The sequence below is a fragment of the Apostichopus japonicus genome, chromosome 8 (assembly GCF_037975245.1).
Source record: "Apostichopus japonicus isolate 1M-3 chromosome 8, ASM3797524v1, whole genome shotgun sequence".
Classification (NCBI taxonomy): Eukaryota; Metazoa; Echinodermata; class Holothuroidea; order Aspidochirotida; family Stichopodidae; genus Apostichopus; species Apostichopus japonicus.
In genome coordinates, this window is record NC_092568.1 from 12,329,439 (window position 1) to 12,349,568 (window position 20,130).

Below are 20,130 nucleotides of genomic sequence, written 5' to 3' on the forward strand. Positions count from 1 at the left end.
ACTTACGCGTACACGTGCGCGCATTCGCTTACCGATGCGCTATAACAGTTCTCTGTAGTTGTAGTTTTATGGGCCGAAGCGCAACAACATATCTTGGAGCGTAACTCGTTGAAACCCCTGATCTACATTAGTGTAGATCAGTGGTTGAAACGCACTGAGTGATCATTGCGCGAGCGTTACTGTACATGTGACGTCACACAGAAATGACATGAACAACGACACTAAACATTATAAGCTATATATGTAATGTAATGTTTATATTGCAATTGCTCTTCGTTGAAGATAAGTCTATTGTGCGATTTTTCAAGATGTTCTTTACATTTTCACTGGCAAGCTACTATGCTTCCTCTTACATGGCTAGGAAGTTCACCAACTTCCTGGCCTATGGGCGAGGTAAGTTATGACCAACAAATATATGTTTATTTGTTGCATTTTGAGTCGTCATTTTATGTGGAACGCTATACAAAGGGATGTCCCCGAGTTATTTGGAATTTCTCGTATTAAGATATGATACTAACTTTATAGGACAATTAGTTCAATATAGACATCATCTCACATGTTAAATATCAGTTTAAGTTTGTTTGATTTGATGAACTCTATTGTGAGTACAATTCCTACAAGATATTACGTACGCCAATAACATTAACTTTGTGTACGATTTTATTGTTACCATATTTTTATACGGTAACTGTAAGTCCGAATAAAGCGTAATACCTATATAACGGGATTGTCAAATATTATGTTTGCTTCATAAACAATCCAATCAGATAAAACATGGCATCACTTAATAGGTCAATATCAACATATAATTTGGTACGGTGTGTAGGGGGTGGGGTAAGGGTGAGGTGCTGTTGGGACCTGGATGGCCAGGCCATCGTTACTGTGTACGTGACGTATTTCATTAACTACGTGTTTTATAGTAGGTGAATGTAACATCGATTGTCAATATTAGGAAGGCCGATTACTGAGAGAAGATTGTCCAGCGATCATAATTTGTATTTTAATGCTTTATAAATCGTTCATAAAAGTTCCCTATGTTCAGTTCGTCCCTTTCAATTAAAGTTGTCCATCTCCCACCCCATGCTATCCTTACTCTTGAGGAGTCCAATATGTCATTGAAAATGACTTGCTGATCTCAGTCAACAGTGTGTCTTCTTTATATGCTAACCAAAGTAAAAAACTAGCCCAGCACACACCCGTCCATAGTGACGCCTAACAAGACTTATATCAGATCTCTGCATAAAATGTTTCTGATTTCATATATTAACCAAAGTATAAGGCAAGTCATTAAAAGAAACTGAATTCATCTTCATAGTTAGTCAGATATATTTTCCTTTATCCTCAGCTCAATACATCCTCCCAGAAGGATGTTATGGGTATCGTCCTCCGTTTCAAGGTAAGGTGTAGGTCAAACAAAATTACGTCATCCAATTTTGGTGGAGCATTTATATCACGTGATTAATATATCCATTAAATAGAGGAATAATACCTTGGCAAGTGCCTTAAGTAAAAGTTGGTTTACTAGAGGGGAAATGAGATCTGGGCAGAAGTGGTAAGAGCGTACTTAACTAGGTCAAGGCTTGGAGGGTAAGGAGAGGAACTGAGCTTTGAAAATCGGGTTATATAGTTAAACATTCTCCCGGTGTGATTCCTTTTATAATTTTTCCTTCCCCGGTGGGTAATTAAGGAAACGATAGGACGACCGTACACTCATATAGCACTACCAACCCGCCCTCTCCACCCCCCTCCCCACCACGTAATATATAGAAATTATTGATAAAAGATCTTTATTCATGTCTCCAAGCAAAGATAGCTTCATTTACAGACTGTTTTTACAGACAGACTTTTATTAACAAACTTTTTGTAGTTGTAATACTTTTTATAATTTCTACATAGATCTACAACGGAAACCCTTCAATCGGGAATTTCCCGTGACCGGAGAAAATATTTCTTCGCTCCTTTGCTTTCCATCAGGTATTTTTAAGTTCATTCTGCAATTTGCAACAGTTCCCTTCTGAACTGAACTTAATAATTACACGTTTCCCAAATTTCTGTGACCATTGGCTGTGAATTGCTACTGCCCTCTATTTAACAAGACCCGGACCATAGTCATTTATAAAGAACCCTTCGTCGTCCATTCAGTGTCGCATAATTTGGTTTGTTTGGTGGTTAGGTTAACGCTTTCCTTAATTGATCTCTTGTATGTGTTTGTGTGTGCGTTTTTTGAATCATTAAAATGGCTATTTACATTATTTCTCAGATACTGTCGCTATCATACATTCTCTGTTTTGTTGTAGAGCAAACCCTGCGCATGCGTGAAGATCTTCATAACAGTAAGCTTATCAACGTTTCATTCCTTTAATACTTCATCAATATTCATACTTCAAACGTTCATTAATAATAAAAAAGATGTCATACTTATATAAGTTAAACATTAATGTTACAATACTATTATTAATTACCTTCTCTGTTCCTAATTAGAGACTATCTTGATGGATACTGAATATCCAAACTTTATACGTTCGTTAAAAACCAAGAAAACATATATACTTTTTAAAGTCAAAATTTAGTATAAACCATGTTATTATTAACATTTTCTTTTTCTACACTTAGGCTATCTTGATCTCACGCTTCAAGACCAGCTAAAACTCTACCCTGACTTTGGGCTGGCAATCCTTGAAGGTGAGTTATAAACTTGAGATCTTGTATTGAAATAAATACACATATGATCATTATTTAACTAATTGAACACGAACAGGCGGTTAGACTATTTCAAAGAATGTACGATAGTTCTAGTTTTCTTTGACTCTATATTAAGTTTAGTTATTATTATTATTATTTTTGGTCCACAGAGTGTCTCCTTCACAGACTTTCTTCAAGTATTCCTCTCGATTACAAGAACGGTAAGTTACGCTTACATATATCAGTATAATCAAGTGTAAGACAGACCAGATTAGTCATGAAACATGCTATCCGTGTTCGACCAGTTAAACTGATTTTAATCTTTATTCTTTCAGATCCTGAGAGAATCTATTTTATTCCAAATTCCTGTGACTTTGGGATCATTTCTTTACCTCGAAGTGAGTTTGATTGTTTTAAAGCAAGATGTCATTGAATGTGGTATTGTTTTTACTAAATTTGATAGAATTCTAATTAACTACTTTGTCTTTGTATTAGATGCATACATACTCTATACTCCCAACCCCCTCATCCAACGCTCTTTCTTACCTTTCCTTACCTCCGCTCCACACATTTCACTGATATGCTCTTCTCTTTCCGTCACTCCCTTTCCCCTCTCCACTTCCCTTCCGACGAAATGTTAAAGCACTTTCACTGTGACTAAAATTACTTGCATGTATTAAGTGTGTAGTGGTCTTAGTAGATATAACAAACTAAAATCATCAACTTAATGTGATTTCCAGAGATGTGTAGAAGGTGAACAAATGTTAGTCTTTACTCGGTGACTGACAAGCTGACTATTTATGGCAGCTTCAGTTTTCCGTATGATTACCATGTCTAGTTCCCTCGTATTACATCAAACTCTACAAAAGAATTGAATGGTGTCCCAACTGTTCTTATCACATATAATTCCATTTAAATGGAATTTAAAGTATAACCCTAGAAAACGACTCTTATTCTGTGACATATCCAGAAGAAAAAGTTTCTACTGATGTAAGCGGAGTAGCGGCCTTACCCCCTTACCCCCATTACAGATTATTACCGGCATTTTTTATCTTCATTAAGCTCTAAAATAAGCATCAAAATATTTCTTGTAATTTTTTTTTGTAGTCGAGCAGTACACGACCCCTGCTGCCTTCGTGATGCATCAACAAGATGATACTACCTCTACCTGGTCTGGTAAGATATATTTTATTTCCATTCAGTATTTCATCATTTTCCTGAATTTGTTATATAATAAACGATATACTTTTAGTGAGATGCATGGCACTTCAGTAAAATAATTTGGTTTATAGTTTATCGCCAATAAGTAAACAAAAAGGGAAAGAAAACAAACTATAGTTGTCAAACAAGTGTTTATTAACTGTATTTTTAAAAGTTTAGTCAATTTTATTCACGCTACAGATATTCAGGGCCAACACACTCAACAGACCACAACAACGAGATGTGAAGGTAAAGTAACACTCTCTGTAGTCGGTAGGCTATAAAATATGGTTACAATATATTAAAGCATTTAGGTGTATCTTCTTTTTCAAGACTGTATGTAAGGGGGCGGTCAATTGGGGGAAGTCTCTGCAGTACCGTATTAAATATTTATCAGTAAATAAAACATTTTGACGAGAAAAGTCACATTTTCGCTTTTCAGGTTACACCCTGACTTACTACCAGTACACCTTCAAAAGTTCAACTGGTGAGTATTGAATGAAATTGGATTAAGTATTGTGCGCAAGAAAAGACAAGTTAATACTAAACTGATTTGAAAAAAAAAATATTAATATTAATCTTTCACTTCTTCAATAATTTCGACTCAAGGGATAATAAACCTGAGATTTATGCATTGAAAGTCTTCTTGGCTGTTTAAAAATATAACATTATTTGAATCTCTTTCAGGCCCTGATCAGATGCAAAACACCGAGGAAACTCTAACAGGTGAAAAATATAGATTGTTTGTTAACACTTAGCAGAGTTTTGATTGATTTGAAAAAAAAAATTAATTATTACTTCAAACTGCTTTTTCATATTTCTTTCAGATCCAACCGGTAACAAGACAGCTACCAAATACATGTATTATTGGACTGGTAAGTGTTATCATATTGTATCACATGTTCTTGCCGGGGTGTTTCTCTTTGGATGTTCATTTGGCGAGGGGGGGGGTGGGGGTACCTTATGCTCAATTTATACTGTATCATCTGGGGGTAAAGAATGGGATCAACAGTGGTGTGGGAAGGATTACTTATTGGAGCTATTACGGCTCATTATTTACTTACAAGAAGTAAGCATTTATCCTTAACGTCATCGACACTGCGACTTTTTCTGTGAGTTTATTGTTTCAACGATATTAATGGATTCCTGTTTCCTTTCTCTGACAGATGGGGTGTCTTTATACCAACTGAAGGCGAATAAGATAACAACTCAAACCGAAGGTTTGTAATTTCAAATATATAATAATAATAAGGAGCCATGAATATCAAATTACACTTTATCTTATATATCAACTATTCTTATACATTAATAATACCTTTTATTGCCTATTAGTCTGTCATATTATGATGTTAAGTAATATATTCTCTGTTTACAGACGGACAAACTATCACCCATACACAGGACATTCAACAGTGTGATTACTCTGGTGAGTAACCTACTGTTCATTATTTTATTATTATTTATTATTTTACCCAATTACTAATTAATGTATTATTTGAAACAATCATAATACATAACAGGCGCGTATCCAGGATTTTCAAACCCGGGGGGCGCGAATTACTATCTAAGCGGAGCGCCACCATCGGTTGGCGCGCAGCGTACAAGAAAATTTCTTATTTTGAAACCCCCCAGATCACCGGAAACGGCACTTCTCGGGCTTGAAATGACCAACCAGATGTACACTTTTTGCCTGAGAACCAAGTATTTCCTAATAGTTTTTTTTTCCATCCATAACCTTTTTGAAGATTGTCAACCCGGCACACATCATGTTCGACCTGATCGCATCTCCTGTGGGTCTTTGCTTTTGTAGGTGATTCTACGTCGCGGCCCACAATACCCGTCAGCCCCACTTTTCAAGGTTTTAAGCCCCATATTTGTTCAGAATTTGAAAATTCACATTTCTCGTGAATAAACTCACTTCAAAACATACCCATAATCTTGTACAAAATTTCATCTATGGACAACCAATATAGAAAAAACTTCCTTCAACCCCTAACAGACCGGTGAAAATTGCACGAGTAGAGGGAAGTGTGATGTAGAATGTTGGTCAGAAATTGTCGAAAATTCAGACAGTTAATTTATTGGTGTAAAAATATTAAAACCTGTTATAACTTCTATTATAAAACTTGGTTGAAGGAAATGAAAAAATAGCAGATATTTCCGAAACCGAACACTACACACATAGGCGTAGGAGGCGCGGCGGCAGTGGCGGAGCTAGGGGTATTGGTCAGGAGTGGCGAGAATGGTCTGAAGGGGCGCTTTCGACACTATCTAAGCGGAGTGCCACCACTGGTTGGCGCGTAGCGTACAGACAATTTTTGAGTAAAGATACTCCCTAGATCGCAGAAAATGACCCTTTCCGGGCCTGGCTAATTTGCAGATAAACGAAGAATAAGGTGTCATCGCCAAATTACACGAACAAAATGTGACAAATGTCAATAAGTAGATGAGAGCGCAATAAAAAGTCAATAATCTAGAATAATTAAAAAGTGGTAAAGAGCTGAAAAAGGCGCCAGCAGTCCATTTGAGTCCGTCAGGAGGGGCATCCGCCCCCTGACCATATGGACGCTCCGCCACTGCGCGGCGGGGGTGCAGGCCCTAATTCGCCATTACTAATGCAAAAGAGAGTTTTGACATAATTGGACCTCCATGCTTTTTATACATCTACATGAGACATGTCGTTGTTTACATTAGCATCCCGCGGTATACTGCGCAATTTGAACGGACCGTACGGTACATGATGGCAAGCGATGTAATAACCGATGCTTGCTATATGATATTGACATGAACACGTTGAACGCGCGCTTTGCGCGAAAATTTTTGGTTATTTTTTCAGGCAAGTCGGACAGTTTTGAGGCTTTTCATCCTGGAACGCCATTTTCATGCTCACTGATATGATGTGATATCTGCTGTTTGCGTTACAAATTCGAACAGGCGCGTAGCGAGGAATTTGCCAAGGGAGGGGCGAAGCCTGTAGGCAAATTATCTAAGCGTAGCGCCACCATAGGTTGGCGCGAAGCGTACAAGAAAATTTTGGCCGAAAATGCCTCGATCGCTGAAATGGCACTACCCAGGACCATTTGTTAGCGCGAAGCGTAAAAGCAAATTTTGGCCGAAAATGTCTCCCAGATCGCTGGAAATGACACTTCCCAGGCCTTGTAAGTTGCCTCTAAGCACTTTCTATTTTGAAATTACTTAGCGATATCATTTAAAAAATGCTGAAATGGGGGGGGGGGGGCGGGCGGTCGCCCCCATCCCAAAATGCGTCATGTTCCCCGACGACACGGTCGAGTTCGAGACCAGCCACAGTTGGTTTCATAGCACAATTCTACACACGCGTTATGATAGACCATATATAGTATATATATATAGATCATTAGTGAGAGAGGAAAATGGAAACGTCAAAAAATGGAGTTGTCGGTGTAAGGGGTAAGGTGAGTCACACTTTTACGAAATCATTGATCCGTCACTGGCTACCCTTCAGCGCTGTAATGATGTCACTGTTCCTCTTTCTCTTCCCGGTGTCTTCGCGTTTTGCTTTTACTCCCTCTTTTTCTCCTTTTTCTCTCTTTCTTCTTTTTCTTTTCCCTTCCTTCCTCTCATTCTCCTCTTTTTTCCCCTCTTTTTTCCTTTTTTCTTCTCTTTTTTTCTCTTCTCTTTTTCTTACCCGGGGGGCGCGCGCCCCCAACGCCCCCCCCCTGGATACGCACCTGCATAATTAGACATAAGAATGTGTTTAGCAAATTTCCTAAACTCTCCACCAGTCCACCCAAACTACTCCTCATTACTGTACAAAACACAATTGGGGAAGCTGTAAAGCACACTCCTTCAGTATAATATCGATACGGTTACATTTGTAAAAATAAAATAATCCATAATTTGTTGTAAATTACTCTCCTCGTTCACAGTTTTTGGGATTGGCAAGGAAGAGCTAAGCCACATCACTGATAACACTGTAGTAGGTAAGTAGCTATATACCTCTGTTATTGATATACGTGCATTGATATACGATCGCACAGCGATAGAAAGAAATCCACACCTTTGATAATGTCGTGAATACTTATATAACCTTCCTTTTGTCAATTCATCATTGTTGGCTTTTATAATTTATGGAACGCCACCCACCCAGTATAATTTACAAATTTATTATTTTGTTCCCTTCTTATTTTAGCTGGAAAGCAAACAACAATAAACAAACAATTCAGTTTGCAGACCAGTGTTAGTGGTGAGTTAGTTTTATTTATATAAAATATGAATGAAATTAATCTTAACGTAGCAAGATCTGCTCTTCATAAAGTTAAAGACTTGAAAAGATAAATAATCAAGTTTCTCTTCGAAACTCGTATATTAAACTTATTTAATATTTCTTTGTTCTGTTTGTTCTTTCGTTACCATATTTTGGTATTAAATTTGCTACACTGACCGAAAATATATGCACCATATGTACTATAAACAGTTTTCCTGTAAAGCAGGATAAAAATAAGAACACGTGAACCGGATGACAGTAAAGAGGTTTTACAAATTACAGTTTTGAAATGAACTTGATATACATATTGTATCCTCAGACGGGACATCCTATCAGACTCAAACTCAGAGTGGCTCGGAGGAAACTGTATCAGGTATGGTTTAGTAAAGACCATTAACTTCATTTCTAAGCTATCTTTATGTATACTTATATTGACAAAAGTAATAGTCGTATTTTGCTTCAAAAGTTGAGAAACATAAGTTAACCTTTCACAGTCTTGTTTCTATTATTATATATTATTATGTATCAGGTACGGTAAATAGAAAAATGTTAATCACTTGAGGTAACAAAAATGTTGTATTAAAGATTTGTCCAGAGGCTTGCAGGTATCAAAATGTAATAATTACTTCTAAACCTTTTGTATTTACTTCCAGATGATGACGTCACAACTACAGTATATCAGGATCAGCGAATCTCAACTGGTGAGTGCCGTTTATCATAAATAATGTTGATTTAGTCATTTAATGACATATTACAATAATTATTCGTATCATACTTAAATGATTTTGAAAAATTCAGTTACTCTGAGGATCGTGAATCTCTCAATATTTATAAGTATATATCAATAAATGTATCATACCTTCGCGCTTTTTACCGATATATATGCCATCATGATCAAGGGGATATCACAGTTGGCTGTATTATATACGTGGTTGGTGTTGCTTTGTTCATTTGCTGTTAAGTAGTGTCCTTTTAATACAATATCCTTGTCTTATATAGACGGAGTTTCATCCACTGTAGTGACGTCATCAAGCCAATTGACCCGCACAGGTAACTATGAATCGATTATGCAAATAAATGTAAACGTTACTTTTCTGTAGGTGTTGTATGGGATCTTTATCCCATTAAAGGATTCATCTAAAAAGTTAAGAAAAAGGGCCTTCCAAAGCGATGTTGTAGTCGTTCATTTTATGGGTATTCAGGGGCGCAGCTAGACACATTTTGCTAAGGGGAAGGGGAGAGGCGTAAGGCAATGCCTTTCCAGGGGAGGGGCAGTCAGAACCTATTTTCTAAAGGCCCAGTCCTGACCATTTACATATCTTATATATAGCCGATGATGTTTCCTTTGTTCTCCATCAAAGGCCAATTGAAGGCAAATTTATTTTGTATTTTCTTGTTTATAGATGATACTTACTACAGCCACAGTGTGTCGGAAACGACTACGAATGGTAATAATTTACTCATCTCAATTGAACGATTTGTGTATAGCCCTATTAGAAACATTCATAACATATTATCCATGTTACACGAAACAGTAATTGTAAAAAATGTTGACAAACACATCACGAAATATTAAAATTCCCTGCGAAGTATGCTATCGAGTATCGATATAAATGAATTACATGTAAATTATATACAATTATACTTGGAAGTATTTTCTTACATTTATCGATGAGAAGTATACGCTTGCGTCTTTATTTTAGCAGTTTGATCATTTTTTTTGGCGCATATTTGGGTAAAAAATTGTCCTTTGCAATATATATCAAATTGTATATTTATTTTAAAGATGGAAGTTACGAATACCAGGCTGAGGAGATAGACCTACGACAATCAGGTTTGTATATTTACTTCAAATTATTCCATTAATTTAAAATAAGTAAGCAGACTAACATAAGTTTAACTATTGATTGGACTATTAAAAGATTATTTTACACACGTTACCTATATTGCATGGGTGGGTATTCCTTGGGCTATACGTAAGTGACCGTGCAAATGATTTCAAAAGTGTGTGCCTGTGGAGGGAGGCTATAATTAGATCCAATCGCAGGTTAATTTATACTATAATAAAAACTGTCTGAACTTCTGTGTTTGCAAAAGGGGTTGTACACTCCGCGTACACACTTATACTGGATCCCCGCCTCAGAATGTCTTGGGCACAAAGCGGTGGTGTTATTCTTTCCCGACTGAATATCCTTATACTGAACGTTCTTCCCACGACAGACGAAGAGATGTGAGCAACCACGCACCCACCCCCACCCCCACCCCCACCTTGTGCAAACCGCTTAGTGACTATTTTCTTTGTCCTTAAAACATGTTACAAAAGATTAAATCACGCAAACGAAGGCGCGTCGACTTTAACCTTTTTTCAGCTACTTTTTAACCATTGCGTTGGATCTCCTTTGATTTACCAACAGACGGTTATATTTTCATCAAACAAACCTACCCAGCAGGGAAAGTAGACGACGTGTACACTAATGGTAAGCATCGTGATATAATCTTTTTTTCCCTATATATTCATTTCAAGATGATTGAAATGAGAAAATATCAATTTATTGCCGCGTATCGTGAATTTATATTTTGTTCCCATGTAATACGTAAGTTGCTTATGATGAATCGCATAAATATTGCATCACTGGAATAAAAAGAAATCTACCCCGTGTGCAAAACTGAAGACTAATTGTTGTATTATATATAAATAAATAAAGAAGGGCGTTTTTTGTAAACATTACCATTGGCATTAATTTATCCGTTTTCAAACTTTTGCTGTTCTTGATTTTCCAACTCATTACGATTTTAATTTATATATATATATATATATATATATATATATATATATATATATAAATATATATGACAGTATATATATATATATATATATTGTATATATATATATTTATATACATATATATATATATATATATCTGATCAGTTACAAGGTAGGAGTCACTCATAAGAACCAGTAAAAGCCTGTACTTCTTCCTTTGACAGTCTTTGTTTAGTGTCGTTTTGCGTCAGTCAAAAGTAATATTCTGAGCCATTCATGACCTTGTTCTGCCTATTGCACTTTTAAGGATTGAGTTCTTCTGTTTTTAATTTCTTCTACAGATGATCGTCACCTTTACCTGCAGTGCTGATGACGTTTATCCTAGGGGTAAGGGTGGGGTGACATTCGGGTGCATGAGGGGTCGGGTTGGGGTGTTAGTGTCAATACAATGGAATGGATGTGGAAAAGCTCGTTTCATGTGTCCGCCGCCTACATTGCCTCATATCGCTGGCCAGATGTGATTTTTACATGACATGACGTCATCAAGACATCCATCCATGTTCATATCTTCAAAAAAAATACAAAAATGTCTTGCGATCTGTTTGTTTCGTTGTAATTGTCAATATATTGTTTGTATTTGTAACTCGTTACTTTTGTTTTCTTTCTGTCAAGTTGTTTGTTTTATTTATATATTATAGGGAAATATAAACGGGATTTTTACATACAAAACACAAACACAAATAACACGCCCACACGCAAACTTGACAGTATAGGTCACTTTCACCCTAAGGTGAATAACCAAAGTAATGAAAGAAATCAGAGGCCAGTGTTGTTTCTTCCAACTCTCTTTATTCTCCATGATAAGAAATTAGACATTTCGCTTGTATCTTCTAGCAAAGGCCATAAATATTGTCCCCGAATGTCCCTAAACATGCAACAGGGATGCAGCCAAGTATTCTTCTGGTTGGGGGAAGGTAAATGGGAGCTTTGGCCTACTCCCAGAATAAACTTTCCAGTGGACAGTACACAAATATAAAGCAAGCATGTGTGGTACAACATTTGCAGACAAAACGTCATAAACACTGCTTCAAAAGTTGTAACATATAAAACTTTTTTGCTTTTCTCAATGGTGAGGGGTCACCCATGCCCTTACACCCCAACCTTCCCCCCAGTACAAAAATAGTGGCTGCATCCCTGTCCCCCAAAATATCCATTATGGTCATTATTGTCTGCTATTGTCTGCTTCAACACAATGAAATGTCTCTGAATATTTTTTTTTTCTTTCGGGATGCTTTTGAGTTTTTCAACTTATCGAAACACCTCCCTCAGTCCAAACTATGAAATCTAACGTAATGAAGCTTGTGTAAGTAAACTACATTCTGACTTAACCTAACCATTTGAGGCAGTTAGCTTCAAGAGGGATATGCCAGTCTATCATTGGCAAGTTTTTTGGTTTGTTTTATCATATCCAGGTTTAATATGCTACCTCTATACACTGACGACACTCTTTAGATTATAAACATGTTTCACACCTTGATATAACATATACCAAACTGGCAAGTTATTTGAACAACAACAGCCCCCCAGAACATAGGTAACTTAAAATATAATATATTTGGCAAGAGACTGCCATCAAAATTCATTCCAGAAACAAAACTGGCATTGCAGACCACTGCTAAATGTATGTGATGGGTGTTTTTTGACAAACATAAAAATTCAACAACATGGTGTTCAGCCATTTTTCAAGCATGTCAATTCCCAGGCAGTGTGTTCTGGCTTTCTTTATGACACCTGTGGATTTAAACACCAAACCTGTTCTATATACCAATTAGACAGCGAAGGACTCCCTGTATTGTATGGAAAGCCGTGCAGTCACAAACTCTTTGAGTGTTGATACCCTTTGACACAACGTAAACTGCCAGGACTCTTCTCTCTGTCCTTCATTACAAGCACTAGCTTCACATAACCCTCAAATCATGTAAACACCAAACCTGTTCCATATACCAATCAGACAGCTAAGGACAGCCTGTGTTGTCTGGAAAGCTGTGCAGTCACAAACTCTTAGACTGTTGATACACTTTGTCAAAACGTAAACTGCCAGGAACCTCCTCTGTCGTTCATTACAAGCACTAGCTTCACATAACGCTGTTAACTCGTGTAAACACCAAACCTGTTCCATAAACCAATAAGACAGCTAAGAACTCCCTGTGTTGTCTGGAAAGCCGTGCAGTCACAAACTCTTTGACTGTTGATACCCTTTGTCAAAACGTAAACTGCCAGGAACCTCCTGTCGTTCATTACAAAGCACTAGCTTCACATAACCCTCCTGTTAACTCGACCAGCTCCGTCTAAGGGAGACCACTCCCGAAGTCGTTTCATCATCACTTCTGTTGCTTTCACATCTTCATCATCCTTGGTGTGGATGGTTTACAGTCTTTACTCAGTAGTCCATCCACTCTTTCATGTAAATGCAAGTAGAGGGAGAGACGGCACCACCCTCGTAACAGTTATCAAAGATCTGTCAAAAGAATGAAGGAAACCTTCATAAGCAACAAAGCCTTAGCAACCGTAATCAATTGAAGCAAAAATCCATAGCAACCATATCAAAGAGGGCTACTTCCCATAGCTCAGGCCTGATGAAAGGGGGAGTCAGGGGGGTAAAATCCCGGAATCTAGAGTCAATAATGGCACCTGGGGTATGGGGACCGATGAATCAGGTCAGAGCTCCTGCCAACCAGAATGTTTCTTCATATACTCATATATGTACCATGAATTTATAAAGACTTTCAAAAGTGGGTACAAGTACATAATTGTCCCCAGGGCCGAAAATGGGCCTTGTTGCCCCAGTGTCAGAGTCTGACATAGAAATATCTCTACTTTGTGTACCAGGTTTACATCTTTACCTAACAAACACTTCATTTTTACATTGAAATATTATCAAAAAGCCACGGCTTGAGGAGAAAGATAACAAGAGAAAAAGCTACCTCAGAGCCAATATAGGAAAGTCATTTCCCAAGAGCCAGTCTTAAAGACAAACTAAAATGAAAACACTGTCATGGTAACATACAGAATGATCTCAAAATGGTGTCTTCTGGTTATGTATGGTCAAAGCTGGATGGTCATAATAATTGCACACACAACGCATGCAATGCACGCACACAACGCAACTCACACAACAGGCAACACACGCAACTCAGAAGATATGCTTTGAGACAAGCACTGGGTAACTTAATACAAGGCATAGCTGCAGGGTAGGTGCATGATTTCTGCTTGCAACAGAAAACTTTCCGATTTGGATTTTACATCATAGAACAGAGTCCTACTTGAACTTACCGGACAGACTCCACACGGTACACGCATCAGACCTGCCGGCTCTGAAAGTGGTTGGATGGCTCTGAACATCTTTGTCCTTACAGATTTGTCAGAGGACGATTGACTTACGGAGACTGTCATCTCAACCTTACCGTCATATATCAGAGTATTGAGAATGGTTTCGATGTCGTCTACACCGAGATTAACCTATAGAGATCAAATCGAAGCAAAAAGAAAGATTTGATAATTCATATACAAGACACTGATTGGTTTTACACCTTTGCTACGATACAGAGATAAGCGAGAGTGCCGGATGTTGTGATCTTGGCAGGATTTGCCCCGAAAGGCAGATGGAAAAGAAAACAGACTGTTTGAAAGAAACAAATTGGACAGAACCAAGCAGTCCAGTTTTACTCCTTTCATCTGTGTATCTGTCTATTGTAATAGTGCCCTTAGTCTGTGGTCATTAAAATCTGCCTCTGAAGATCCTGAGCTTCAGTCCCTCTAAACTTTCATATATTCCGTCCCTCTAAACTTTCAAAATGTGTGGTTATGGAATCAACTGTAATCTGACAAAGTGGGTGTTGGACTTCCTGACAAATAGGACACAGAGAGTATTTGTGAATGGCAGAGTTTCTAGCGATATTGTGATGAATACTGGTGCCCCACAAGGTTGTGTTTTATCACCCGTTCTTTTCACCCTCTATACCTCTGACTGTCGCAGCACACAACCCAACACGCATATTGTTAAATTTGCTGACGACACATGCATTTTAGGTCTTATTGAGAAGAGTGGTGACGAAACCGGGTATAGGCATGAAATATCCACCTTTACGAATTGGTGTGACGAAAACAGATTACAACTGAATGTGTCTAAAACAAAGGAGCTTGTTGTTGATTTCCGGCGTAGGGGGCACCAACTAGAGAGAATTGAAATTAGGAACGAGCCAGTAGAACAAGTCCATTCTTATAAGTATCTGGGAGTTTTCATTACTGATAAATTGGAGTGGGGTGAACATGTGAATACTGTTCTGGCCAAAACTAATCAACGTATGTTCTTTCTACGGAAGCTCAATTTATTCAGACTAGACCCCTCTCTCATTTCTTTGTTCTACAATGCGGCCATCGAGACCATTATTACATTCTGCTTGGCTGCATGGGGTGGCAATACGACCGCTAGAGACATGGCTAAGATTAATACACTTGTTAGAAAAGCGAGGCGAGTTTGCCGGTCTGATGATCTCAGATCAGTAGATGAGCTGCTTGTCAGGGTAACTAAAAGAAATATTATGTCAATTACGTCGTCGGAACATCCTCTAGGAAATCAGGTTGATTATAGCAGTCGAACTGGCAGGCCAATTGTCATCAGATGCCGGACAGAAAGATACAGACGTTCGTTCTTGCCAAGGGCCATTCTTAGTCTTGCCAACAAGTTTTGTAGGAAATAAGGTTTTTTACTATATGCCAGTACGTGAATTTTTATTGTCTTAAGAAATGTATATATTATAAATCTTATGTTTTGATGTATTTTTGACTGTTTTATGTATGTTATACTGAGATGGAGTGAACTCCAATTCCTTTTATGGTCAATAAAGATTCTTATATCTTATATCTTATATCTTATATATAACTTATATAAAGCATTAACATAACATAACTTCCATTTATAATTTTAATTTATTTAAAGTCTTGAGTACTTTGTGAATGTTCACAAACCTCATTAGATAAGAGTCCAAGTTCTTGGATATATTTCCAGACCTCCACTGGCGAGGCATATGATCTATTCAATTTCAGCAACGGATCAATGTCGAGTTTTGCGGCAGCCTCCATCTAACGGAAAAACACAGAGCATATTAACACAACAACAAGAACCTCTGGAACTAATGTGAAAGCAAGACCAATTACAATAAACCAATTACAGTTCCTTTTATCCTGGATGGTATCATAATTTGAAGATCCTACCTTGATTAAGACCCCGCTAAAATATTTGACCCAACCCTAGGGATCACAACCCCCTTCCCATCAAAACTCCTTTACAATCCAAACATCGGGTCGCGACTCATAGGGCGCGGACTGTCGTACTTAGACAATTTTTCAAATCACCTTACTATTGTCAGGATAATGATGTAATGTAGGACAGGAGCATTGCAAAGTGAGCTTCTTACTAATGGCCAAAACTTAATTAAAACAAACGGACATCCATGGGTAGGAAGGATTGTAATGAGGTGCTGGGATTAAATTAGATAGCACCATAGCACAGAAAGATATAAGCAGGTTACTTGAAACAAACCTTTTCTTGCAAAAATTTGAAACACGTCTGGTTGAGAACATTAACAAACTCTGCATCAAAGTCTTGATCGCTGTACCAAGCACCACCTGTCACAGAGCGGTCTGGCTCCAAGTCAAAGAGCATGTAGACTTTCTTCTTAGAATCCTGCATGACCAATTAATTTCACAAAGTATTGTAATCGACCTGAGAACTGTAATCAATCTATTGTAACAACAGTGATAGAAATGTAATCGACCCCTTTCTTGTTGAGCAACTGTTTGATTTTTATAATTATTTTAATACTATCAGTTTTTAATATTATATTGCATTTTATTATCAAAATGGTGAAACTGATTCGTTGCTTTAACAAACTCTCCTAGCACTGAAAGGTAAAAATATCATAGTAAAGAAACTTTTGAAATACAGAGCAAACTTTATAATAATAATCATAATCAACAGTTATTTTTAACACGTTTAAGCAACCACAAATGTGGGAGAAGCCCTCAAGGGCATATGGATTACAACTTACATGTCAGGTGGCTTCCAATCCAACATTTAAACTCAAATTTGGAATCATTTGAATTAAGTAAGTCATATCAGATGGGAAAACTGTAGATTGCTCTTGGATGACCCAGCCGGGAAACAAACCCTGAAACTCTTGATTGTTAAGCCTCATTGCCTCAAATGCCACAGCACCAATATACTAACAAAAGCAGCTTCAAAATGTAAACAACTCCAGCAACAACAGAAAACACAGAAAACAAATCTTGGACCAAAACTTCATAAAACAAATATGACTTTACCCCAACAGACTTGATAGCTTTGATTGCTTTCTTGTTTTCCATTCTCTTCAGTATTTTATTGAGAGGTGGAGGAGCCAAGCCGCAACCTCTTCTTATGTCTCTGATCCAGATACCTTTATTCCCGGCTTCTTTGATAATCTGATAGACGAGCCTCTCCTGGTCGTCACTTCCTTTCAAATCACTGAAGAGAGACAGTGTAGACAAAAAACTTAAACTTGAGAGAAAGAGATGGAAATTTCTCATGACAGTGCTTTGCGTGATCAGCTATTAAGCTAATTAAGAGGCTATCTCTATTGCCCCGAGATTTTGCCGTGATAACAAAAATTGTTAGGATATTTGAAAAGTATTTTCATTGAAGCTTTAACCCTCACAATGATCCTGAGGAGTATATAAAGTGCAGGACAATGTTCTAACTGTGGCAACTACAGAGGATACAGGAAAACTGATGGATCGTGACTCATGCAAACAGACATCGGAAGAGTGGAAAGTCCTTTGGGTAGAATACAGGAGAAGAAGAAAAAGGCAAAAGATGGAGCCCTGAAGGAAGCTGTTTGGATATGGTATCAAGTGAGCAAATGATGTTTATCATACACCTTTGGGGAGCAACGTAGGAAACTTTTTGCCCACTTGTAATGAACCGTATGATTCATCAACCAAAAATATTGGTTTGAAAAATTGAAAAGTTGAGTCACGGTACGGTACCTCCAAGGGGCCATGTACAGAAGGCGAACATATCAGCTATCCAATAATGTGGCAAAAAGTTGTATATACAGGATAATTTCTTTTTACAATTGTATGTGTCAGTCACTGGAATAAATATATCACTATGATATACCATAATTTAAAAAAAAAATCAATGAGACAATGAGTTTGGGATGAATTTTAAACAGAAGTTGTTTTGACAACGAGCTTTAACCATTAAACTCACCTTTGAGTTTGCGTGTCCTTGAGTTTGTAGAGCAATTGACCATTGCTGCCATTCACCAGGTCAATTTTACCCTGTAAAAAATGAAGCAAACATATATTTTATCAGAAGCAACGTTGGCATTGACAGAAAGATCGTGCAAGAAGTATACAGTATATGGTTTACTTAAACAAAAAAATTACAGCTTGCTTCAAATTGCTTTCTGAAAAACTCTTAATCACTTCAACAACAATAACAACATTTTATTTCAGCATGATTGCAGAATAATTACAGATGGACTTTTTTTATTTCTACTTCTTATTCTAAAGAAATAAAACACAAGGTTTCTCACCTCAAAATAAATGACTCATAGTTACTCCATGTTTTGAGATATATATATAATAACACACAATATTTTACATTACAAATTTGCTATCATAAAAAACAAACTTCACCTTTGAAAGAAGGCCATTGATTGCTTCGACTTTTTCCTTCACACCTACTCCCGGCAGATTGAGCTGCAAGATGGTATCGGGAACGCCTTTGGGATCCTGGTTACATACTTTTAATATCCTTCAAGAAAAGAACAGTATGTTTGCTGATTATTTGTCAAACATCTCACAATTATTTCACTTTGTAAACATTTGCATAATTTCTAAATGAAAAAAGTCATATTCAGTATTAACCAATATATACTATTTTTAGCATGAAAAGTTCATTTGGCTTACTGTAGGCATACAAATAAGTACTACCTGTTTTAACAGTAATATTGAGTTCATCAATCAGAATATGAAGTAGTCTTTAAATATATGTGACTTTAGGCCATTACAACATTAACAGGACTGGTATGAATGATTGTAATGGACTTCACTAAATACACAGTAAATAAACTTCATTTTTATCATTATAACTTCGATATGGTTATGCCTTGGCCAGGTCTAATGAGTCCTTGGAGCCCTCACAGCAGTAATTGCTTGAGGTAACATCTAATTTAATTATAATTTCTGTAATTCTTATGTGCCTGGTATAACCAAAGGAAAAACTGTACCCTAACCTAGGTTAGGCCAATAAGATTAAAAAATACTTGCATAGCCTAGAGTAATGTTTTGAAATTCTACACTCCTAGGTATGTGGAGGTTTAATTTTTGCTATATGAGGACTTGCAAAATAGTGATACTGGTAGAATTCCTGAAAATTCTATCAAAATCTGATGAGGGTGGGAAAAAGTTAAAGCTCACTTGGAAATAAGAAAATTTGTTGTTCTTTCAATGTATCATTCATACTCTTGATACTGTAATAAACAGGAATTTTCAAAACAAAGTCACATACTTACGAGTGTTAGCTCATTGGTTAATGCTGGTGCCTTACAATCATAAGGTCCCAAGTTTGAGTCACTCCAAGAATAGATTAATGTATGTCGTCTAGTTACAGAGTTGACAATTCATAATCATGGACGGTAAATATGAATCTAAGAGACTGACTTCGGTCAGCTTGTGGTTTTGATAAGCCAATGATAGCATCTTTGCGAGTTCTTGTTTGCAGGAGATTCTAAAGTACATACATACATGTGATGGTCCCTAACACATACCCTGGCTAGTCTCACTCATAAAGCTAAGCCTAACCAGTCTAAGTTAGCCCTAACTTAGGCCTAACTCATTCTATCCCTAACCCACAACACAAACGCATCCCAAAGCCGAACCTTTTTTCCAAAGAGTCCCCCGCTAGGCCACCGTCACCACCCCCATCAGGGGTTTCTTGTTTGATCGAAATACTGGCGCCGGCCATTGCTTTGAAGAAAATATGTTACTATAAGTTAGACTTCAGCAAGTCCGCATGAGCTCATTTCACATGTATGTGTGTTATCATATTTCAATGTGGCTATTACGTTGAAAATTAGAAACCCGTACAGCGAACCGGTCATGTGATTCAGCAACAACATCAGGTGATATA

At 37.2% G+C, this 20,130-nt stretch overlaps 2 protein-coding genes across 2 annotated transcripts in view; one reads left to right on the forward strand and one right to left on the reverse strand.

Annotated features, from left to right (window-relative positions):
• Positions 1-11,451, forward strand: part of LOC139970428 (uncharacterized) — a 56,106-nt gene extending 44,655 nt beyond the window's left edge. The window contains exons 8-23 of the mRNA XM_071976087.1: positions 3,790-3,858; positions 4,084-4,131; positions 4,325-4,369; positions 4,570-4,608; positions 4,710-4,757; positions 5,049-5,102; positions 5,258-5,308; positions 7,791-7,844; positions 8,054-8,107; positions 8,448-8,501; positions 8,782-8,829; positions 9,128-9,178; positions 9,532-9,576; positions 9,915-9,962; positions 10,543-10,605; positions 11,234-11,451. Coding sequence (XP_071832188.1) covers positions 3,790-3,858; positions 4,084-4,131; positions 4,325-4,369; positions 4,570-4,608; positions 4,710-4,757; positions 5,049-5,102; positions 5,258-5,308; positions 7,791-7,844; positions 8,054-8,107; positions 8,448-8,501; positions 8,782-8,829; positions 9,128-9,178; positions 9,532-9,576; positions 9,915-9,962; positions 10,543-10,605; positions 11,234-11,262 — 800 coding nt within the window. The 3' untranslated portion in view covers positions 11,263-11,451. The remainder of the gene's footprint in view (positions 1-3,789; positions 3,859-4,083; positions 4,132-4,324; positions 4,370-4,569; positions 4,609-4,709; positions 4,758-5,048; positions 5,103-5,257; positions 5,309-7,790; positions 7,845-8,053; positions 8,108-8,447; positions 8,502-8,781; positions 8,830-9,127; positions 9,179-9,531; positions 9,577-9,914; positions 9,963-10,542; positions 10,606-11,233) is intronic.
• Positions 11,452-11,777: 326 nt separating this feature from the next.
• On the reverse strand, positions 11,778-20,061 carry LOC139970430 (DNA-directed RNA polymerase III subunit RPC6-like). The gene is made up of 8 exons (XM_071976089.1): positions 19,880-20,061; positions 18,636-18,753; positions 18,205-18,275; positions 17,277-17,457; positions 16,495-16,638; positions 15,921-16,034; positions 14,226-14,411; positions 11,778-13,410 (listed from the first exon to the last, which is right to left on the reverse strand). The coding sequence occupies exons 1-8, from the start codon at positions 19,963-19,965 to the stop codon at positions 13,333-13,335; spliced, it is 978 nt and encodes a 325-aa protein (XP_071832190.1). The 5' UTR covers positions 19,966-20,061; the 3' UTR covers positions 11,778-13,332.
• Between the last annotated feature and the right edge of the window lie 69 nt (positions 20,062-20,130).